General features: G+C 37.7%; 1 protein-coding gene across 3 annotated transcripts in view; it reads right to left on the reverse strand.

The window, feature by feature from the left end:
• LOC139755889 (dystrobrevin beta-like) overlaps positions 1-25,626 on the reverse strand; it is a 167,836-nt gene that overhangs the window by 49,203 nt on the left and 93,007 nt on the right. For 2 of the 3 annotated variants that reach the window (XM_071674599.1, XM_071674597.1), the window contains 5 exons: positions 24,789-24,940; positions 21,261-21,369; positions 17,109-17,156; positions 6,335-6,501; positions 1,077-1,192 (listed from right to left, as the gene is read on the reverse strand). In XM_071674599.1, coding sequence (XP_071530700.1) covers positions 1,077-1,192; positions 6,335-6,501; positions 17,109-17,156; positions 21,261-21,369; positions 24,789-24,940 — 592 coding nt within the window. The remainder of the gene's footprint in view (positions 1-1,076; positions 1,193-6,334; positions 6,502-17,108; positions 17,157-21,260; positions 21,370-24,788; positions 24,941-25,626) is intronic. The other variant, XM_071674598.1, reaches the window with a different exon arrangement.

Consider the following 25,626-nt stretch of genomic DNA (forward strand, 5'->3'; position numbering starts at 1 on the left):
TACCAATGAAGACAAATATCCGCTAATGGTAAAGAAATTGTCAAGAGTACTATCTACAAGAGAAATGCAGTTTTAAACATCCTGTGAAAAAAATGAATATAGAACTCTGTCATAAGTTCTTTAGAAACAGCATCTTCACTGGGGTTTAGTGAACCTGACAGCACCATGCTGAAGGTCACAGCCTTGGTTTCCCCTTCTTTGCTAATGCTTAAATCTCATGCTGACTCCTTCAATTAACCTCTCATAAGCTGACCATAACAGATCTAAATGCTCAGTCCTGGGAATTTCTAGTTAGGTAACTCTCTTTTCCAGCTAAAAACAGTATGGGAACCTCACTGCCAGAAACCTTAGTCAGTGCATCACATCCTCCACAAGATAACATCAGTTAGCCTGGAGGGTCTTCTGAGAGTCTCAATATATAGACCCAGAAGTCACCATTTTAGTGGGTATGTGTCCTCATTTTCTTGCTTCTAGGCAGCCCTTCAACCAAGGTAAGAGGAGTTAAGTCCTAGCCTCCTAAAAATCTTCATTTCAAGATTCCTTGTCAACTAGGTACGGACATATTCCTAGTAACCATGAAATGACAAACCAATGTGTTTCTGTTTTTACCTTCACCATTCCTAAACTATATCCTACTGTACGTCATTTTTGATACCTGAAAAAGAGCTACTCCAAAAAAATATTTCAACACATGATTCTCCTGGTGTATACCTGGCCCCCATACTTTCCCTTCTGTAAACCTTCCCTCAATCTGTCTTCCATTTCAACATTTCTCATCCCAATATAAATTACTGCACCTCACACAGTAATACTGTAAAATGAATGATGAAACATTATTCTTTCCATAATACTAGCCTAAAAATCCATTCCTTTCACAACAGAAAAGTCTCCCCTTAATTTTTACATGCCTTACTCTATCCTCTATCACTCTATCTCCAGGTTTCTGGAAATAAATAGATAAGGGGAGGGAGTGGAAGAATGGCAGTCATCTACCTAAATGCTCAGGGTAACAGACATCCTTAGAGTAGATTTCTCCATACTTGTAAATTTGCCTCTATTTCATATTCAACACTTACACTATATGTGAAAGATTTAAGGTTTTCTCTGGATGCTCGGGAAACCTTGGTCTATCTATTGATGGTCTGTCTGGTACACAACGTAGACTACGACGAAAAGAATGGCGAGTTGGTGTCTGAAATGTAAACAATAGTGGATGTAATATTTCATCAACTTCAGAGAAACTTGTACATCTAATGGAATCCTTGAAAAATGTTCTGCAAGAGCAGGTTGATATCAAGAATGGGAAATCTAGCATGTCTCTACGTATCACAGATGACTTTAAGTTGATCTAGCATTTTCGCTCACTATATCATAGGTAGTACTACCTAAGAGTGAGCCATTTACTCAACCTGCGGCCAACCAGGATAATCATGTAAAGGCCCACAAGGTGCTCAACAAACCTATTTAAAAGCTACAAGTATTAGTCTTTCTTAAAAGCTGAAAGTATCTGACTTCTTGTGTGTTGCAGTAACTAAAAACTACTGTATTGTCAAAAGATGCCCAACTTCATTTGACCTTTTGGCACTACAATATTCATGTGTCTGTGTACCTCTCCAAATTAATCCCTTCCTTCACCCTTCCACCTTACTTTTGATTTCACTCTACCTTTCTCAGTAAAAGCTTTCAATTTCACTTTTCCAATTAACTGCATCATCTAAAAATCTTTTTTATTCACAGGAAGTTTCTCTAATATCTAACAGTCCTTATGAAAATTTAAGTGCATGCACTTTCCCATCTATCTTCTCTATGTCCACATCTGATTACCAAAGAGACAATGGAGTTCTATTCTAAGACTTATCTTAGAACACAGAGAGAGTTTATCTTCATTTGCAGAAGGAACACCTGAAGGAGTTGGTAACAGAAGAAGGGGAAGTTGGACGAATGTGTTCTCTTACTAGCAAGAGGTTAGTTGAAGCATTTCACTACAATGACTTTGCTTTTGCTACGTTAGGTACTATAAAGAAATCCACCATGAGAAGACGATGAAGGCTAAACAGGCAACACTAGATTTCTTTTCTGAAGAAAAAGGACTCTTGTAAGGAGGATCAGCAATCAACATCAAGTGACATAAGAGGTGAACCTAACCAACCACCCAACCCACTCAACCATCACCATCACCTAAGCTAACAATGTCATTTTACCAAGATGACCCCCTTTTCAACAAACTCCTCCAGTTACCTCCCCTGCCTCTCCATCAGCACCAGCATGCAATTCAAGAAGAGCAGTTACACGAGTTATATGTGTGGCAATTAAGTTTGTTATCTTCTGCTTTGTATGTGTATACTGTGATTTTTCACTGGTATAATATTTGGGACTGTCTTATTGATGACACAACACTAAATCTCAACTATCTATGTTGCTCGACTTATGTGTTTTTGATTTACCTGACAATTTTCAAGAACATAATTACTGCATAAATCAAAAGATGCCTCTAGCCTATGGTGCTGTACAGTAGCTGGGGACAGATTGATGCTACGCTCCATGTGGGAGCAGGGAGAGTTAGGACCCTTTGGGGCAAGAAGTTGTTGAAAGGCATGGACCCAGTCAATGGCATCCACATTACACAACTTGAACAATGGTTCACCCAGAATTGGATGACTTCATCTCCAAAGAAGTCTTTAATTATGCAATTAACCTCAAACAGATATGAATCCAGTCCACACTGTTCAGTCACTTTGAATGGACAATCACTCCCACTCAGTAAAATGCCAACTATTCTAGACATCACATAAGCTAGACACATGATATTCAATCCTCACACTAAATACATCAACACCAAAGCAATACAAACACTGAATGCCCTCACAACTGTTACTGGTACCAAATTTGGATAAAAAAGAAAAATAAAAGAAAAAAGAAAGATCTCTTAGTATCCTCTACAAATAATTCATCTGCTCCACACTTAAATACACCCCCAGCTGCCTGATCTTCCATACTCTCAAAAGTAAAATAAAGCTGCAAACCACATAATATAAGAACTCAAAACAATGGCCGGCTTTCCAGAAATATTCAACCACTATACAGGTAAAACAAAGATCCTCCCAAAACAATCCCACCTTAACATGTCAGGCACTCAATTCTTTGCAAAAGTGCTACATCCCTCTTTCACACATCATTCCATAGTGAACCACTATCCCTAAAGTATAAATAAAAAGCCTATCCCAGCCACACACTTCAGCAACCTCTATTCACAGATACCCCTGTCACCAGCAAACATTACACTTACAATACACATTCACAACAAATCACCCAGCAAGCAAGATACAAAATGCCCCCCCAACTCAGTGCTAAATATCAGCCAACCACACTTACATATATCTGAAATCACACTCAGTAAAAAAAAAAAGATTCACACTTTACCATCTAAACTCTGGACATCACCCATCACTACACTACTAGAAAAACTGGTTCAATACATCCCAGGATCCTTCATGCCCACATATCATCTACCACAATGAAGGCCCTGAACATGTACAGGATAAGTTGTTCCACACTCTCCCAAAATAATCACACATACATCACTGCACTTTATGACCCATGGCACCCATACAGGTTGATCTGGCTAGCTTCATAAGTCCTTCAGGAGTTCCACAATGATAAGGGGACTCCTTTGGTGAGAAGTAAATGAGTAAGTATACCACAGCCCATCAGGTACTCAATTTATTGACCAGCCCGTAGGGGAGGATGAACAAGATTCAAACCCATGAGGCCTTGACCCTGGTGCTGCTGGTTTTTGTATTTGGTTTTTGTGCTGTTGTATTTGAGATGTTTGACTGTACAGTAATTTCAGCTGATGTCTATTTTCTGTGTTTTACAGTATCCTTTTTTTTTTTTTTTTTTTTGCTTTGTCGCTGTCTCCCGCGTTTGCGAGGTAGCGCAAGGAAACAGACGAAAGAAATGGCCCAAACCACCCCATACACATGTATATACATATACGTCCACACACGCAAATATACATACCTACACAGCTTTCCATGGTTTACCCCAAACGCTTCACATGCCCTGATTCAATCCACTGACAGCACGTCAACCCCGGTATACCACATCGATCCAATTCACTCTATTCCTTGCCCTCCTTTCACCCTCCTGCATGTTCAGGCCCCGATCACACAAAATCTTTTTCACTCCATCTTTCCACCTCCAATTTGGTCTCCCACTTCTCCTCGTTCCCTCCACCTCCGATACATATATCCTCTTGGTCAATCTTTCCTCACTCATTCTCTCCATGTGCCCAAACCATTTCAAAACACCATCTTCTGCTCTCTCAACCACGCTCTTTTTATTTCCACACATCTCTCTTACCCTTACGTTACTTACTCGATCAAACCACCTCACACCACACATTGTCCTCAAACATCTCATTTCCAGCACATCCATCCTCCTGCGCACAACTCTATCCATAGCCCACGCCTCACAACCATACAAAATTGTTGGAACCACTATTCCTTCAAACATACCCATTTTTGCTTTCCGAGATAAAGTTCTCGACTTCCACACATTCTTCAAGGCTCCCGGGATTTTCGCCCCGTCCCCCACCCTATGATCCACTTCCGCTTCCATGGTTCCATCCGCTGCCAGATCCACTCCCAGATATCTAAAACACTTTACTTCCTCCAGTTTTTCTCCATTTAAACTTACCTCCCAACTGACTTGACCCTCAACCCTACTGTACCTAACTACCTTGCTCTTATTCACATTTACTCTTAACTTTCTTCTTTCACACACTTTACCAAACTCAGTCACCAGCTTCTGCAGTTTCTCACATGAATCAGCCACCAGCACTGTATCATCAACGAACAACAACTGACTCACTTCCCAAGCTCTCTCACCCCCAACAGACTTCATACTTGCCCCTCTTTCCAAAACTCTTGCATTCACCTCCCTAACAACCCCATCCATAAACAAATTAAACAACCATGGAGACATCACACACCCCTGCCGCAAACCTACATTCACTGAGAACCAATCACTTTCCTCTCTTCCTACACGTACACATGCCTTACATCCTCGATAAAAACTTTTCACTGCTTCTCACAACTTGCCTCCCACACCATATATTCTTAATACCTTCCACAGAGCATCTCTATCAACTCTATCATATGCCTTCTCCAGATCCATAAATGCTACATACAAATCCATTTTACAGTATTTATGTACATATATAATCCCAAGGGAGAAAGAATACTACCTACATATTTCTTGCCTGTCAAAAAAGGCAACCAAGACTGGTGGTAGCAGGAGGTTTGAAATCTTTTCATCCTGCATTACAACTTTCCAGATGTAGGAATAAAGGAAGTAGCTAATGAAAGATTTTTCTTCAAAGGCTCATTTGTCTGTTCCTGAAGCTCCCTCTTTACGACAAGAAACAGCAAACAGGTAAATAGAAAAATCATATATAAGACAGACAAAAAACACTCAGAATCTCCAGTTAGTATACAAAATATCATAAAGGTTACAATAAACTGAGACTATAATCTCTTAACCCATGTTTCTATAATAAAAAAAACTGTAAAATCCAAAAATTAAATAGTTTTGGTTTTGGGATCACAGATTCTCAAAATAATCTATACAATCAACTCAATCAGTTTTGAAAATCAATAACCTTGGAAGAACTGAGTATACTTAGTAAATTTTCATATACTGTTATAACCTATTAAGTCATCATGGGCAGGAATTATAACCACTATTGTTTGTTATTTCTGAATTCTGTTTAAGTTGCATAAAAATAATGTTCAATTTCTATGAAAAACATGCAATTCAAGTCAGTAAATAACTTTGTAATTACCCAACATAACAGACTGATGATTCACAGGTATGATATTATTTGTATAACAGGAATTATGATTTCCCACAAGAAAGAAAAAACAATCAAATAAGTTAAGTTACTTAATGCAGGATAGAAAATCTACCTCAAGGAACTGGGCATCCCTGTTTTTGTGTCAACCCCTTGGTTGGGGTTGGGGACACCAGATCTGCAAAAATATGTTGCCACAGAAGGTGCAAGCTTATAATATGCACTTGATTCAAGCCTTGTATCCAAGAGATAAGTCAAAGATAATATATAAAATGAATTAACTTTGAAATTTAGATTACCTTTCTCTTTTATAATTAATCCATTTAATTTGATGGGGGCAGATTAAGTACATACAGCCTTAAAACATCGCTCATGGACATCACATGTAAGAACACTGAGTGGATTTGGTACATACAATCTTGAAACATCACATACACATCTACATGCACAAACACTAAACCTGATTATTCTCCTACATACAAAAGCAGTATATTCTTTCACTTGATGATGAATGGAGTGCGGAGGAGAAAAGCGTCCCAACCAGAAGCACTCTTGGCACATGCTGTAGTTATGGCATTTTTCACACTTGTAACGCAATCCAGTGAAGTTCTCTCTTCGGCAGCCATCGCACATGGTCTGATGGATGACTAGAAGCAATAAATCTTAATTACACAGATGCTTAGTGACAATACTTGGGCTTTTCTACTCTCATTCAAATTTATGTTATCAAATACCTAAAAATCTACTATCTACTCCTTACCATAGAACATTCAGACATTTATAATCCTCTAAAATGTTTTAATGATTCAGAACAAATATACAATGATAACAATGAAGGAATACACAGGATGGTACATGAAGCAGTAAAACATGCCCCCAAAGAGGGTAAAATACTGATAGTGGGGAATTTCAATCATAAAATGTTAAACTGGGAATATCTGGATTTTCATGGTAACAGAGAATCATGGAATACAAATGTTATCTGAGTGTGTACAAGAAAATTTCATATTTCAGCATGTCAATGAAAACACCAGGATGAGAGGGACTGATACACCATCATTACTATATCTTAATTTCACACATACTAGCATGGATATGCGATACAACAATTGGAGAAAGTGATCATATAAAGCATATGTTTGATCATATGGTAAATGTTGAAGTTAGAAAGGAAGAAATGAGAAAAGACTCACAGAAGAGATATACTTAAGGAAACTCCACAATGCATTACAATTTCCATGGTAACAGAAATTGTGAATTTGATTTCAGCAGCTAAGAACCTGGACACTGTGGTGAAAGATTATGTGAAATTTAAATTGAAATAGTAGGAACACGGGTACCTCTAAGCTCAATCACAAAGGGAAGGTTCAAAAAGAGGGGAGCATAATTCAATACAAGATATAAAAAAACAAAGATCTTTGAGATATGCTGTAGCAATATTATAGATGGCACCGTTTGCCAGAATTAGTAACATTTAAGAGAGCAAAGAATAAGCACAGCAGGATAAGAAAGGAGGAACAAAGAAACTTTGTAAAGAATATTGAGGAAGAGTCAAGGAGCAACTAATCAGCTAAAGGGCTTCAGAAAAAGGATTTGTAGAGGATAAAATATGGATATGTGAAGAGCTAAACAAGTTTTCACAGTGGAAGACAGTAAAGCTTTAAAACAAACAAGATGGAATAGGGAAGAGGTCTCAGTTATTACTGAGGTACCTATAAAAGGTATTTAAAGGATCTTCACCCATACAAGGCGAAGTGGTGAAGTTTCACCATGTGCTGAAGACGTGTGTAGATACACTTGACAAACCTCTAGAAATACCTCTTCTCTTTTCAACAAACCACTTTTCATGAGTCTCTCACTTCACATACCTCCCTGAACCAAACACCCTATCTCTACCACCCTATCAACAAATACATTCAACAATCCCTTAAAGTAGTCTCCATCTTCATCTCAACACTGTCAGTTACCATTTCCCCGTTTTCCTTCTTCACTGATGTTACCATTTGTTCTCTTTATTTTTCTCACACTATCAACCTCCTTCCAAAATATCTTATTCTCCCTGAAATTTCCTACCCCCAAAACCACCATTACAGGCACTCAGCTATTGATTTCTAGGCTGTGTGAACACAATGATCCCAAGGAAAAAAATGTGCATTGTTGGATAACTAAAGTGATAATGAGGAACACTTATCACTTGCATCAGCTGGTGAAGAAACTAAGAAAATTTTTTTTTCAGAATCCAAGGATATAAGTGAATCAGTAGGTGATTTTACTGGGGTTATGTAGAGAAGAAGGGCAGAACCTATGTTCTATCATTATACTGATGAAATTATATGACAAATGCACTTAACGTTTTCTTTATGTACTCCCAAGGTGATTGAGGACTTTTGAAGCATATGATATTCAAGAGAAAAACACCCTCATACCCTTCCTACATATGCCAGCCAATCATTGTCCTTACTTATTTTCAGTGTGACTGGTGTAAAATCTGCAAATATATTACTCTTTTCACCACTAATGCTGTGCATATATATGAAATCAGATAGTGTGAAACTATGTTCAAGATAAAGAAACAAAACCTTCAATAGCCTCCCTATACATGCCAGCCTGAAACCCATTTTTTGCGTGAATAGTGTAATGCTTCTATACGTATTTATGTTTTTTACCACCTATTCTGTCCCTGTGGATGAAAAAAAGGGTACAGTGTGTAGACATTTTCAAGAGAGAAAGAAACTATATCTACACATCCTGGTACCATGACAGGATAATATACAGTATATATAGCTTACTATGAAACTGGTTTAACAGCTAGGATTATGGCCAAATTAGTCCAATAATGTACAATTTTATTGTTCAGATACTTAATTCCAGTAAATACTTGCATGTAATCATACTGAATAATCATACCTGTACTGCACATCAGGGGCCTCCTAAGTAACCAAAAAGAACACATTCTGAAAATTATCTTGAGCAAATTAATTTGGATAAATGGGTTTTTGAATTCCTGACCCAGGTAGTTAGGAGTGGCTATGATTAGATTCTTACACAAGAACTTGAGCAAGATACCAGAGAATTTTTATCCTTACAAGGCACAAGGCCCTGACAAAATTTCACCTTAAATATTCAGTGTGCAGAGACACTCAAAATATCATTCAATTCTTGATCAAAAAGTGACAGAAAGATGGAACACTCCAAGAGGAACAGAATGGAGCACTGGAGGAGAAGATAGAGATGGGTGGGTGGACTTTGTGTTTTCGGACCGACAGAAAGCCCCTCTGACACAGTCAACCACAGCAAGGTGACCCAAAAATTGCAGCTAAAAGCAGGAGTAAGAGGGGAACTCCCTCACCTAGATCAAGAGGAAGAAAGCAAAGGAAGTATGTTAAAGGTGTTTACTCAAACTGGGTAAAAGTAACCAGGAAAGGTCTCAAACAACTTGATCCTATGGCCCCTGCTGTCCCTGGTTTATGTTAATGGCTTCCTAACAGAATTTGAATTATATCCATCTATCTTTATTTCTGATGCCTGTTCCCACTTGGAACTCCCTCAAAGGGGTGGCCACAGCAATTATACTTTAATCATATCTGGATATATCTGATGATAATTAATCATGTGAGAAATATGAGGAGTAGGGTCTTTTATTATAAGAACCTACAAAGAGACTAAGACAACCTTCAGCTCTAATAAAATAAATGATTAGAAAGGCTTAAACCAACATAATTCAAAGTGAAGATTATGTGCAATAAAGAGAGGTCCATTTATGATTTCCATCTTGCAGGAAACAAATTACATAGTCTGTGTGTGAGAGGAACTTGAGGTTGACAAAATACCAGTTCTACTTCAAAATAGTATCTGGAGAAATGGTAAGAGAGCATATTGCCTTTCAGTTAGTATCAAAACTGCCTTCAAGTATATGGGCAAGATGTTCAGATAACTAGGAACAGATATATGAAGCCCAAATCAAAGTGAAAAATAACAATTTTGGTGCCCTACTTGAAGTAACATACATCTGCTGTAAATGCTCCAACGCATGGCAACAAAAACTGTACCTGAAATAAGGAAGACAAGTTACAGGGAAAGAATTAGTGCCATTAAACTGCCTAAGCAGGAAGAGAAAAGCAGAGTGAGATACATGATGTCAACCTTTAAGATCATAAATCAATCTGACAAGGTGAATATTTCATTGTAAAAATGTATTTAACCATGAGAGGACAAAATAGAAAACAGATATAACAAAATGTGATGAAATTATTCTACAGTATCAGAGTGGTGAATCAATGGAACAAGTGAAGAAGCAGTGAATTTAAAACGTGCTTAAAATAAATACAGTTATAAACAGCAAATAAGGCTTGACAGATGAGCCCCAATCATAGATTTCACAAGAAGATATCAAAAATAGGTAATAACACAGAAAGATGCTCTGCAAGGTTTAGTCTTTGGACCACTGCTATTCCATACTTGTGTATATTAATTGTTCCAAAGAACTAAATCATACCTGAAAATGTTTGTTGATACTGCCAAACCTAAAGATCAAAGGAGTAAGGAGTGTTCATGACTATGGCAACATACAAAGATATTTAGATATGCTCCACCTTTGGTGGGTTGCATTACTGATGAAATTCAACTTGACTAAATGTGATGATGGAACACAGTGAACAAAGGCCTAGTTTTTGCCATTATCTTGCAGAGAAATATGAAAGCAACCTGTGTATGAGTGGGGCTTTGGACTGGTATGGCACTTAACCTTTTACCAGACCACATAAAAAAAAAACTATACAGGCATATTACACTGGTTAATATCAAAACTGACTTTAAGTAAATTGATAAGAAATGTTTAGAAAAATATTTACAGCATATAATGGACCCACATTTCATTGAATCACCAGTTTGGTTATTCTATTAAAAAAAGAATATTGAGTGCCCAAAAAAGGGCAACAGTAGAGTGAAGGGTAAGAACAGACAAAACAAAAAAATATGGGAGAACAACAAGGACATTATGCGTATAGACAAAGCAATACAGAAAATCGTATAAACAGTTATAAGTGTTCTTAATTACAAATTAGTTTATCTTGATACAAATGACATACCTATATGAATGAGAGTAAACAATAAACCTATAATGTTCAAAGAATCAAATAATACAAGGGAATGAGATGAGCTATACTATGTAATACTTGTACTGTCCTATTTAGATGAATCACAAAAAACCAGCAATCTTTTCAAACTAGATATTTAGGTATTAGTTCACATTGTAACTACTGTTAGGGATGTCAGAGGTAAAGGATAAGTTTTTCTAAAGCTATCATACAATCAAACCTGCTAGGTAGGTCACTGCTTTGGGAGATAAATGGGAAAGACTGCTCTAACTTTACGCTGTCTCTTAGGGTGCCATAAGGGATTTTGTGCTAAAGAGGACTGTAGTCACAGTGTGACACATTCTCTAATTATCCCACCATATAGAATTACTGTATGATCTTTCTTCACATAACTGAAATTGTCTGCTACCACATTAAATAAACCCTTTTACTGTCTAATGATAATTCAAATTCTTTTTTTCGCAGTCTTCCTATAGTTTAAGGATAGGAAAATTAATTACAAATATTTCTTCATAAATGTGTTCTTAATGGGTAAATACATGTGTATGAAATGTTCTATGGAAAGCACAGTATAAGACAAAGTAGTTCTTTTGAAGGTCAGTTATTTCAGGTCTAAACTCCTTTCTTTCTCTTGTTGTTTCCCATATCAGTGTTGTAACACCAGAACAGACAAAGATTTGGCCTCATTCGTTCACATCCACTCTCTTGCTGTCTTGTATAATGCATCAAACAAAAGCCCCCAATCCCCAACAAAAACATCTTTTGTTCACTATACTAATCAAGCTATGACTTAATGGCTGATAATATCCCCCCTTAAAATGTAATAGGATACTTGTGTTCATGCCACCTACATTATCAACCTTTAAGTCCTTATGAAAAAAGAATTACTGTATGTACATTAACCAGAAGTCAATTTTCCCGGGAATTTGCAAACCAAATTAAAAAGTTTCACAAATCTCTGCAACGTCTTGGCACATCCATATCTTTCCAAATGTTGCTATAGCAGGTCTAGGACCTTGCTTGAAAAGCATTGGTGCAGAAACTCTTTTAAAGATTAGTCTTTGACAGCATGATTAAAACCATCTAACATTGTCAGGACTGTTCTTTTACAGTCCTATCCCTTGTACAAAATCAGTTTCAGTAATATACATGAAATTCCCTATGTTGATTCAATTAAGATTTCTTTTAAATATAGATCTAGCATGTACTTCTTTATTTTACTTATCTATCTCTGATGCCCATTCCTATCAGGATCTCCCTCAGGGAGGTGGTCACAGCAAAAGAATCTCCATAACTGATGAACCCCAGTGCTGTTTCTCAGTCTTAGGTGCCTCATCCTTCAAATGCCATAGGTAAAGGGCAACTCTAATGCAGTGCTTTCAGAGGCTCCCACCGAATGTTCCTAATGACAACTACTACCTAACATGCTTATCTAATGTTCCTGCCTAAAGTTCCAACCTACTACTTTAACATTATGCTCCTACCTAATGGTTCTATTTACTGTTTACACCTAATGTCTCTACCTAATGTTCCAGTCAAATGTTTCTACCTAGTACCTCTATCTACTGCTCTTACCATTATGCCAAAAGGCAGGGCTAGTGTAAAGTACTAATCATAACAAAATCTAGAGTCATGAATATTGAACTGTGTGAGTTAAGTGATGTCAAGAGTTATGTGTGACAAGGAGAGACTGAACACCAGCAGTCCATGGGTGGGTGATGGATGAAGAAAGAAAAGCCAGTTACCAGGATCAGAGGAGGGCAACTTGACAGCCCCTGAAGTGATGGCTTACTATGCAGTCATCAATAACCCTCCCAATACCCAGGCAGAGTACCCTGATCAGTGGTTGCCTATCAACTACTACTTTTTCTATGTCATTTGAGATGGCATGAACAACTGAGGTCCTATTCAATGCCTTTTCATTAACTTTACATACATACATACATACATACATACATACATATATATATATATATATATATATATATATATATATATATATATATATATATATATATATATATATATATATGAATGTAGGTTTGCGGCAGGGGTGTGTGATGTCTCCATGGTTGTTTAATTTGTTTATGGATGGGGTTGTTAAGGAGGTAAATGCAAGAGTTTTGGAAAGAGGGGCAAGTATGAAGTCTGTTGGGGATGAGAGAGCTTGGGAAGTGAGTCAGTTGTTGTTCGCTGATGATACAGCGCTGGTGGCTGATCAATGTGAGAAACTGCAGAAGCTGGTGACTGAGTTTGGTAAAGTGTGTGGAAGAAGAAAGTTAAGAGTAAATGTGAATAAGAGCAAGGTTATTAGGTACAGTAGGGTTGAGGGTCAAGTCAATTGGGAGGTGAGTTTGAATGGAGAAAAACTGGAGGAAGTGAAGTGTTTTAGATATCTGGGAGTGGATCTGGCAGCGGATGGAACCATGGAAGCGGAAGTGGATCATAGGGTGGGGGAGGGGGCGAAAATTCTGGGGGCCTTGAAGAATGTGTGGAAGTCGAGAACATTATCTCGGAAAGCAAAAATGGGTATGTTTGAAGGAATAGTGGTTCCAACAATGTTGTATGGTTGCGAGGCGTGGGCCATGGATAGAGTTGTGCGCAGGAGGATGGATGTGCTGGAAATGAGATGTTTGAGGACAATGTGTGGTGTGAGGTGGTTTGATCGAGTGAGTAACGTAAGGGTAAGAGAGATGTGTGGAAATAAAAAGAGCGTGGTTGAGAGCAGAAGAGGGTGTTTTGAAGTGGTTTGGGCACATGGAGAGAATGAGTGAGGAAGATTGACCAAGAGGATATATGTGTCGGAGGTGGAGGGAACGAGGAGAAGAGGGAGACCAAATTGGAGGTGGAAAGATGGAGTGAAAAAGATTTTGTGTGATCGGGGCCTGAACATGCAGGAGGGTGAAAGGAGGGCAAGGAATAGAGTGAATTGGAGCGATGTGGTATACCGGGGTTGACGTGCTGTCAGTGGATTGAATCAAGGCATGTGAAGCGTCTGGGGTAAACCATGGAAAGCTGTGTAGGTATGTATATTTGCGTGTGTGGACGTATGTATATACATGTGTATGGGGGGGGGTTGGGCCATTTCTTTCGTCTGTTTCCTTGCGCTACCTCGCAAACGCGGGAGACAGCGACAAAGTATAAAAAATATATATATATATATATATATATATATATATATATATATATATATATATATATATATATTTTTTTTTTTTGCTTTGTCGCTGTCTCCCGCGTTTGCGAGGTAGCGCAAGGAAACAGACGAAAGAAATGGCCCAATCCACCCCCATACACATGCCTTGATTCAATCCACTGATGACAGCACGTCAACCCCAGTATACCACATCGCTCCAATTCACTTTATTCTTTGCCCTCCTTTCACCCTCCTGCATGTTCAGGCCCCGATCACACAAAATCTTTTTCACTCCATCTTTCCACCTCCAATTTGGTCTCCCTCTTCTCCTCGTTCCCTCCACCTCCGACACATATATCCTCTTGGTCAATCTTTCCTCACTCATTCTCTCCATGTGACCAAACCATTTCAAAACACCCTCTTCTGCTCTCTCAACCATGCTCTTTTTATTTCCACACATCTCTCTTACCCTTACGTTACTTACTCGATCAAACCACCTCACACCACACATTGTCCTCAAACATCTCATTTCCAGCACATCCATCCTCCTGCGCACAACTCTATCCATAGTCCACGCCTCGCAACCATACAACATTGTTGGAACCACTATTCCTTCAAACATGCCCATTTTTGCTTTCCGAGATAATGTTCTCGACTTCCACACATTCTTCAAGGCTCCCAGAATTTTCGCCCCCTCCCCCACCCTATGATCCACTTACGCTTCCATGGTTCCATCCGCTGCCAGATCCACTCCCAGATATCTAAAACACTTCACTTCCTCGTTTTTCTCCATTAAAACTCACCTCCCAATTGAATTGACCCTCAACCCTACTGTACCTAATAACCTTGCTCTTATTCACATTTACTCTTAACTTTCTTCTTTCACACACTTTACCAAACTCAGTCACCAGCTTCTGCAGTTTCTCACATGAATCAGCCACCAGCGCTGTATCATCAGCGAACAACAACTGACTCACTTCCCAAGCTCTCTCATCCCCAACAGACTTCATACTTGCCCCTCTTTCCAAAACTCTTGCATTCACCTCCCTAACAACCCCATCCATAAACAAATTAAACAACCATGGAGACATCACACATCCCTGCCGCAAACCTACATTCACTGAGAACCAATCACTTTCCTCTCTTCCTACACGTACACATGCCTTACATCCTCGATAAAAACTTTTCACTGCTTCTAACAACTTGCCTCCCACACCATATATTCTTAATACCTTCCACAGAGCATCTCTATCAACTCTATCATATGCCTTCTCCAGATCCATAAATGCTACATACAAATCCATTTGCTTTTCTACGTATTTCTCACATACATTCTTCAAAGCAAACACCTGATCCACACATCCTCTACCACTTCTGAAACCACACTGCCCTTCCCCAATCTGATGCTCTGTACATATACACATATATACATATATACATATATACATGTGGTTTCGGTGCATTATACATGACAGCTAGAGACTGAGTGCACATGCGGGGTAGGGGGTTGTTATTTCATGTGTGGCGGGGTGGCGATGGGAATGAATAAAGGCAGACAGTATGAATTATGTACATGTGTATATATGTATATGTCTGTGTGTGTATATATATATATGTATACATTGAGATGTATAGGTATGTATATTTGCGTGTGTGGACGAGTATGTATATACATGTGTATGGGGTGGGTTGGGCCATTTCTTTCGTCTGTTTTCCTTGCGCTACCTCGCAAATGCGGGAGACAAAAAAAAAAAAAAAAAAAAAAAAAAAAAAAAAAAAGTGTATATGAGTGGATGGGCCATTCTTCATCTGTTTCCTGGTGCTACCTTGCTGTGTGGCGGGGAGGCGACAGGAATGGATGAAGGCAGCAAGTAAATGTACATGTGTATATATGTCTGTGTATGTATATGTGTGTGTAAAGGCATTTATGTATATACAGGTGAATGTGGGTGGGTTGGGCCCATCCCTGTCTGTTTCCTTGCACTACCTCGCTGATGCAGGAGACGGCAATTAAGTATAATATAAAAATATATATATAGCCTACTTATTCGATTTTAACTCTAATGCTCACATTTACGTACTCCATAAGAGCTAAAATATTCATCAATAATCTATCATGTATTCAAGAGATGATTCAATTTATGTCTGGAGAAACATCTCTGATATTTTGCTTTATTCACTATTCAACTTCAAGACTCATTACATACCCTTTTCCATACTCATGTAAAATTGTCCTAATCAACTTCATCGTTTTCCAATCTCAGAGTACAAATCATTATCATGATATCCTTTCATCACTTGGTAGTAATTCAAATAATTCATATCATCCCTCAAAATATCTCCCTTCCACTTTTCTGTAACACTTATGGGTGATTATCACACTAATACCACATTAAGGTTTTTTGGTTTACCTTCTTACCCTTAAAAATCTAGAATGAATAAATTTTCCTTCTGAGAACTGTTTCCTACTTCAATATAATTTCTCATTTACTCATTTCCAACATTACTCAATTCAACTGATATTTCTGACTTTTATATCTTAACCACAATAAGTCAATCCATTCCAATAAAAGGTGAAATTGTTTGTTCTTAAAATATCTCATTTTTTGATTTTCATTGTTTTCAATTTCTAAATTACTGTGTGAGGAGCAGGGTACTCTCTTGTTTATCAAGATAACAGTTGTTTAAGTTACCATAAAGTACAGGGTTTTTGTTCTCCAAAGCATGGTTATCTTTTGGGGCTTCAGCATGGAAAGGTGTCAATGTCTGTGCATACCATAGTAAATGACAAGATATTAGACAAAAGCACTTTTTGCAGGTAATATGACTCAACACTGATGCCTACAGTAAAAGGGTTAGACATGAGTACTGAACTATAATCTAAATGTTTTGATTTAATGAAATACTAGACTTTATTTGAGCAAGGGAAATGTTGCAGTAATTATCTCCTAAAAGTGGGATGGTGGAAATAATCAAGTAACTACAGTACTCTCCAAAACAGTGAAAATTTTAAGGCACTTACACTCATCAACAAAGTCATCGTCAATCAGATCAACAGCCCACAGTGCATCTATAATTCAAAATATAATGATATAATGATAAGCAAGCTTTACCTATATCACCAATTCACTAAATCATTTTTTCTGATATAGTAATCTGAATAAAAAAAAAAAGAAAAACTAAGACTATTTTTGGCATCTGAAATATAGCTACTTCAGTCTTCCCAGCTGTACTTTAAATTACAATGAAGCCATCCAAAATACAGTGTATAAAGCATGTCTGAAGCCACCATAAAAAACTGAAAGTACATAAAAACCAGCTTTGATGCAAGAGATTAATTACTGTTTTGGACTAGATATTCTCACCAAATATTGTCCTAAAGTCTATCCTGAGCTGCTTACGCTATTCTCTGCATTAAGAAATAAAGAAAATGGTTCCAGGACAGGTAAGAAATATGCAAAGGCAACTGGAGTTCCACATCATTTATGTACCATCAACATTCCTCATAACTGACAAAAGGACCAACACTTTATTCAAACTAGGGAACACCTATCAAAAAATTAATCTTGATGCTGAAATTTTTAAGCACTACAAACGAAGCTATGTAAAGGACAATCATCAGACCCTACAAAGAAAGTTTTCCATAAGATTAAGGACAGAAGCCTCATCATTACTGATAAGTGAGATAAACCAATGGACAATGCAAATAAAGCCCTGCCACATTGTTGTAACATCTTGCCAATGGATAGGACTAAATCATGCAAAGTCCTCACACTCCAATCAGCAAACAGAATTTCTCCAAGTACAGTGAAATAAAGAGTTCTTGAGATTGGATGTATGTTCTGCTCACCTCAGAAAAAGTTTCTGCATTTAAACTAGAGAGGAAACATTTGGGAAGGGGCTGCTGTATATGTGTTTAACTATCAATAAATGCAGTACGAGGAAAAAGTTCTATACTCTTAGGAAACTATCTCCTGAGTTCTATAATCCACTAATTAGCCTTTCAAACCTTAGTAAAATGCTAGCATACACAGTCTCCTTTGACAGTTTATTCCAACCATCCACAACCCTTACAATAAACCAGTGTCTTTACATCCTTTTTAACTATATTAAATATCTACCCAGCCTCTTGTCATGGCCTCTGGTTACTCTCATCCTGCATCTCTTCAAGCACTGTTTACTGTCAGTACCATCCAGCTGATTTAGAAATATGAAGGCTGTTACCAGGTCCCCCCTCTATCTCCCAGTTTCCAAGGCAGGCAGCTTTGTAGCCCTCAGCTTCTGACTCAAACTCAGTCCTCTTACTTCCAATAACGTCTTAAATGATCTTCATACCCTCTCAATATAATCTTGTACTTCTTTAGTTATGATTAGCAGATTTGCAAGGCATAGTCCAGTTTTGGTACAATGTATATTCTGAATAGCTTGCCAAAACATCTTTATCTGTAAACTTTAATGTGATTCTAATATCTGCCAACAGACGTTTTGCCCCTTTCGTAATTTACCTTGTATGCAGCTCTAGCAACAGATTAGTCTCAATCTCAACCCTAAGCTCTTTCACAAAAATAACCCTGTAATGTATTTCCTGCGTGGACTTTGGTGGAACAAAATTCAAATACCACAGCTGGTATGTAATTATGTACATATAATTACCTATTTGTACTTAACAGGGAGGGAGTTTTACACTCATGGAGCCCCATCTTTTGAACATACTCTGTTATCATACAACTTTTTAAATCTAAGTGTGCTGTCTACATTAATCATGTCCTCAGTCATCTTATTCCACTCATCCACCAAACTCATACCATAAAAGAACCTCTTTTTAAAGAATTTAAAAAATTGAATTCCAACAATTCTTCTAAAGAAGATGAAAGAAACTATAGCCAAGCTGCTTACAATGCTGCAGAAATGAGGCAAATATCAATCAGCTATTGCAAGTAGTAAACAAAAAATGGTGAACCTAACTCTAATGCTCAAGGAGGATCCAAATTACTGCTGGAATAATACAGACTAGAGTATTTGAGAGAATAACAAAAAAAGCAGTGTGGTTTTGGAAGTGGTAGAGGATGTGTGGATCAGGTGTTTGCTTTGAAGAATGTATGTGAGAAATACTTAGAAAAGCAAATGGATTTGTATGTAGCATTTATGGATCTGGAGAAGGAATATGATAGAGTTGACAGAGATGCTCTGTGGAAGGTATTAAGAATATACGGTGTGAGAGGCAAGTTGTTAGAAGCAGTGAAAAGTTTTATCGAGGATGTAAGGCATGTGTAATAGTAGGAAGAGAGGAAAGTGACTGGTTCTCAGGGAATGTAGGTTTGCGGCAGGGGTGTGTGATGCCTCCATGGTTGTTTAATTTGTTTATGGATGGGATTATTAGGGAGTTGAACGCAAGAGTTTTGGAGAGAGGGGCAAGTATGCAGCCTGTTGTGGATGAGAGGGCTTGGGAAGTGAGTCAGTTGTTGTTCACTGATGATACAGCGCTGGTGGCTGATTAAGGTGACAAGCTGTAGAAGCTGGTGACTGAGTTTGGTAAAGTGTGTGAAAGAAGAAAGCTGAGAGTAAATGTGAATAAGAGCAAGGTTATTAGGTACAGGAGGGTGGAGGGACAAGTCAATTGGGAGGTAAGTTTACATGGAGAAAAACTGGAGGAAGTGAAGTGTTTTAGATGTCTGGGAGTGGATTTGGCAGCGGACGGAACCATGGAAGAGGAAGTGAGTCACAGGGTGGGAGAGGGGGCGAAAGTTCTGGGAGCGGGGAAGAATGCGTGGTAGGCGAGAACATTATCTCAGAAAGCAAAAATGGGTATGTTTGAAGGAATAGTCGTTCCAACAATGTTATATGGTTGCGAGGCGTGGGCTATAGATAGAGTTGTGCGGAAGAGGGTGGATGTGTTGGAAATGAGATGTTTGAGAACAATATGTGGTGTGAGGTGATTTGATTGAGTAAGTAATAAAAGGGTAAGAGAGATGTGTGGTAATAAAAAGTGTGGTTGAGAGAGCAGAAGAGGGTGTTATGAAATGGTTTGGTCACATGGAGAGAATGAGTGAGGAAAGAGTGACAAAGATGATATATGTATCAGAGTTGGAGGGAACGACGAGAAGTGAGAGACCAAACTGGAGGTGGAAGGATGGAGTGATAAAGATTTTGAGTGATCGGGGCCTGAACATGCAGGAGGGTGAGAGGCGTGCAAGGAATAGAGTGAATTGAAACGAGAGAGATATATGATATATAATATTATATGTTTGGCAACAAATGGAGGGAATGAATATCAATGTGTAGAACCTGAAAGCAACCAGGCAAAGATGATACAGAATCATTAGGGAAGAGTAATACCTACCGACATACCAAAAAGGCATAGAGCAAAGATACAAAATTGCCCAGCAAGGAAGTTGGAACAATTACCTAATGTGTGCCAGGTGATCTGAGAAATCTACATAGAGTGACTAAAGAAATATTCAAAAGGAAAGTAGACTCACAGTTAAAGACAATACAGAATGAACCTAGAAAAGACAACTTTACCAGAGGAGTAGCTGCTGAAAAAACTAGCATTATACAACAAGAGACACAAGTGATGGGACAAAGAAAGATGGATGAGAGATATGTCATTCTCCAATATGCAAAGCAGGTGTTGAATACTGTGAGCTAGCCATGCCACCATGGAAAAATCTCACTGTAGGTACTAGTATGTAACCCATCTCTCATTTGCCCTCTTTTTCAGCCCCTACACCTTCTTCTTGACCTCCTGCTAAATTCCAATGTACAGACCCATATTCCAGATCAAGAGAATGCATCTATGGAGCAAACACAAGAGGGCATTGTACTTTACACATGATTTGTGTACTCCTTAAGGATGCCTTAGAACTATTTCCTTCCTTTGCTTCTTACTACAGAGATCTATCCACAGACAATTTTGGGCAATATAGGGAATGAATTCAACTAGCCTTATGGCACTGTAAGTGAAATACACACACACTACATGTATCCTTTTGCTGAACTTGGAAATACAATTATTCAGCAAAATTCTAAACATGTGTCATTATCAAAGTGCCTGAACAGAATGGATAACAAATACACGTATAATTTTGCTGACATTTGTAAATAATAATATTCAGCAAAGCTCTCTAGACACAGCACAAGGAAAAAAAATTTCACATTCTTATTGCAGCCTTACCAGATTCAGAGGCAGCAAGACGATGTAGAAGAGGTAACCATGCCAAGCATTCTGGTCCAGGATCCTCCAAAACTACTTCTAAGAAGTCATTAACATTTATTTGCTTTATCTGTTAGTGAAAAAGGAAAATTAACTGTTAACAAATTATAAATGCTGAGTAGTAGTAAATCTCATCCAGTATCTTCTCCATACATAATCATCTATGCACACTCAAATCGATTTTTCTTTTGAAATATACCTCTAAAACTTATTCCTTCATACATTACTTTGACCTCACTTTCTTCTAAATCCAATCCTACTCAACTTGTGCAGATACACTCCCTTAGATGTTCTTGCCACATCCATTCTATCTTCTCATTCTTACCAGTTCAAGATTTTAACCAACTGTCAAACACAACAATCCCTTCATAATAAAACATTTGCTGGTTTCCCAATTCCTCAATCTATTTAGTGTCTGAACCACGTAACCATGTCTCACACGTCACCAGGCTACTTGCACTCAACTAGGCTTTCTATCTATGCTGTATCTTCAAATCAACCATGTAGTTTTCACAGGTCATAAACTTCACCATAACTACCGACTCAGTTTCCATTTCATTTTCTTATTCCTACATTCAAAATCATATACATAAGTAAATTCATTAAACCTGTTACATGTTCTATTCTTTGGAAAGATGTTATTCACTTCACTGCACACACATATAAATTGGTGTAAAACTACAGCAAAGAAAATCTGAACCAAGATCAAGAAATAAGCTTTAAAAACTAATCCTCATAACTGAGTGCTTACACATCCAATAGGTGTGAAACACCAGAAAAATCATAAATGGATAGGAAATAAAGCTGTACAAAAATGTAAAATTCTTCTTTTGTTTCTTCAAGACAATGTAACCCAAAGTTGGAATGGTCTCCTGACATGCTTCAGACATAAAGCAACTACATTTTGCATGGAGAAATACAGAGCACCACTGCTACTAAGCCGAGATGAAGGTAAATTCAAAAAGGCATTTTTGAGTGATGTAGTCACCACTTCTCGAAAAAACACCATTCTGATGCTTTGCCAGCATGTGTATACTGAAGACATGTACAAACTATATCAACCACTAGCATACATATTTCAAATCATCACACAGTACCTGAAAAATCATTTGAAACCCAGATCTTTTGCTATCAGTAAGAGTATATCTAAAAAAGTCCTTCTGCCAAACATTCTTATTTAGAGCACATTCTATGCTGTGGGCATATAAACAGTTATCAATTATTTGAATAGTACCATTGTTTTTTTTACTGAAATGTAACTTTTTAAACATCTTATACTCTCTGCACTCAGTTTCATCACACAGCTTATTCCATTCACTGAAAATGCTATCATCAAAGAATTTATTTTTCCTTCTAAGAATCTTCTTGTTATGACCTCTTGTTGCTTTTTCTTTGCCTTTTTCTGAGAATTCTTCTTTCTGATTAGTCTCCTCAATCATCACTCCTATGTGGTTCACAAATACAAATCCTCTAATGCCCCCTATAACTTTGTTCACTTATTTCTGGTTTAATCTTTGTTGCTGCACTCCTGATTTTCTCAAGGAGACCTTTATGTCTTTTTAAGTGCAGTAACTAATCCTCTGAAGTGCACTTCAAGTTAAGTCTGGTATCAGCTGCAAATACTATAGGACTGCTTTTCACTGTTATCAAATGAAATTTCCATGACAGCCAGCACACCCACTTCTTTCTTAATAGCAACCATGTATGTGTCCCATTCTTTAGTTTCTTAAAATAAGCTGGTAAATCAATCCAATTCTATTCATTACTTACTTTTCTCATGACTTTAGTATCATTTGCAAACAGAATCAAATATGACTCCTGTCCTTCTGGTACATCAAGAATAATAATGGCCAAGATACCCAACCCTGTGGCATGCCACCTGCCCACTTAAAAAAGGCTTATCTGAGATGACCAAAAGACTATACCTTGTAACACAATATTGATTACCCTAGCCCACTTAGAAAAAGTTCATCCGAGAAGCAGTCTCTGTTCATTCCCACTCAGACAATTTGTAGACTACCAAAGGAATCTTCCCCTAATGCCTGCCTAAAAACCAGCATTTTTTTTTTAACTAGTTTTCTGTGTGGGATGGTTTTAAATGCCTCCTGGCAGCCTTTGAACACAAAATCAATCCAGTCATCACTCTTCTGTTCTCCTAATCAAGTATGCTTTCCAGCATTCTAAACAACTTGATACATTCAAAATTCTACACAAAAAATTACAATGGCTGACCATTCACACACCATTTAATACCAAAGCCACTTTTGAAACATTTACTGATGTAGTCTGTATAAAAGTTTGATTATAACATAATTTGAATCATCAAATATTTGCTTACACTTAGTTCATTCTGTCATTCATTATGCATGATTTCTTCTCTACAAACCCATGCTCCCACTCTTATAGCTAGTTTCTCCTTTGCAAAAGGGCAATAATGAGGTTGAAGGTAGGAAAGGTACCTAGAATGGATGGAATTATAGCTGTTTGAGTATGGGGTGAATGCATCTGATATGTAATTGTGCATGGAAACAGAAGGTTGTGCCTGAGGCTTAGGTAAAGGTTATTACTGCTCATTTATTCATAGGAAAAGATGTAAAGAATGTATGGAGAAATTACAGGGGAATAAGTCTGCATAACAGTGTGCATAACAGTGCTGATTGATGAGTAATGGATGTGACTAAATGCAGTATGCAGACTTTATTCTGTACGTATATTTTCCAAATTTAGCACGTATGGCAGCTAATTCTAGCATGATACCAAAATACAATCTTTCTAGCAAAGAGGTGAACTGTAAACAGGTTGTACTTAAACTGCAACAGAAAGCAGTCGTTCGTAAACAATAGGAAAACATGAGAAGAATACTGATTCACTGAGAAAAAAGAATAATGTTCCAGCGACCATTTATCATATCAAAAATCGACAACAGCAGCTATTCAAGTTCTAGTGCACTCAGAATGACGAGCAGCTGTTGCTAAGCATAAGACTAACAAAAGCTAATGGTTCAAAGGAAAATAACTGGAGGGTTCATCAATTTAGGTCAAAAGTTGACTGTAAAAGCTAAATATAGGTTTTATAATCAACTGAATCTAATTCATAAATAGGCATTTGGCTGCCTGGCTTGTTTTAAGCTTTTTCATAGCATTACTTCCTAGGGCATTAGCTGTTGAAACAGAAGATGTAAGACATATATACAGCTTTTACTGCATCAGCAACAAACAAAACAACAAATCCTAAAACTATTGCAAAGTTATTTGACTTTGGGCTTGACTGCAATATTAGTAAAATCATCATCTTTTGTTCATGCTATATGAAGTAAAACTAATTAAGACACCAACTTCTATATACACAAAGAGAAACAAAATATTTAAAAAACTTGATGGTTCAGGCAAAGCAATAAACTTTCAAGAATCATATAGCAACGTAAATTTGGAATCATCGAAAGCTATTATTCTAATTGAGCAAAAAGAGGCATTTAAATCAATAACTTACTCCATCAAAAATCTGAGTAACTAAATTTTCTGAGTATGAGAAACTTGGGGATTCAAAAACTGCAGCTGGTAGTGCGAGGACTTCCTTCAGGTACTCAGAAAAGCGACTGAGAGAGAGGTGCCCATTGCCATCAGATATTTGTGAGAATACATCTGTTAAAAATTAGAGGTTACTATATATTCATAAGCATATTAGTGTCCAGATACATTCAAATAACACATATGTATTTATACAGTATCTACTCACTACAATTACCAATATCATTTAGTGTTAGGACTGCTTTCTCTGATGGGACTCCTGCAGCTTCAAGGTTGTATTGCTTATAGTAGCAGGGAAACTGTGGACTCCTTTGGAGTGAAAATTACCTCAATGAGACTGTACTCACTTTCATCAAAATTTGATGGTACAAACTTGCTGAAGATGTCTTTTCACTCACAGTGTACACACAAGTAAGCAGAATCTACCAAAGCCTATGAGGCCATTTCTTCATCTGTTTCCAAAAAAAAATGAGAGATATATGGGTGGCACTAACAGGGAGGAGTGTAAATTACTGGAAGATGTACCAAAGAAAGTGGCAGGAGGTCAAGAGGAAAGTGCATGGGGTTGAAAAAAAGAGGGCAAATGATTGTTGGAGTGAGGGAGAATCAGTAAACTTCAAGGAAAATAATATGTTTTGGAAGGAGGTTACTAGTGTGGTAAAAACAAGAGAATCAATGAGATCATTGGTAGAGATCAAACAGATGTGATAACAGGTAGTGATGAGATGAGGGGGAGTGCAGAATGTGTTTCATGATAGGATGGGGGATGTAAGGTGTTCGGGTCAGGAAGGTATGTGAAA

Source organism: Panulirus ornatus, chromosome 20 (assembly GCF_036320965.1).
Source record: "Panulirus ornatus isolate Po-2019 chromosome 20, ASM3632096v1, whole genome shotgun sequence".
Lineage (NCBI taxonomy): Eukaryota > Metazoa > Arthropoda > Malacostraca > Decapoda > Palinuridae > Panulirus > Panulirus ornatus.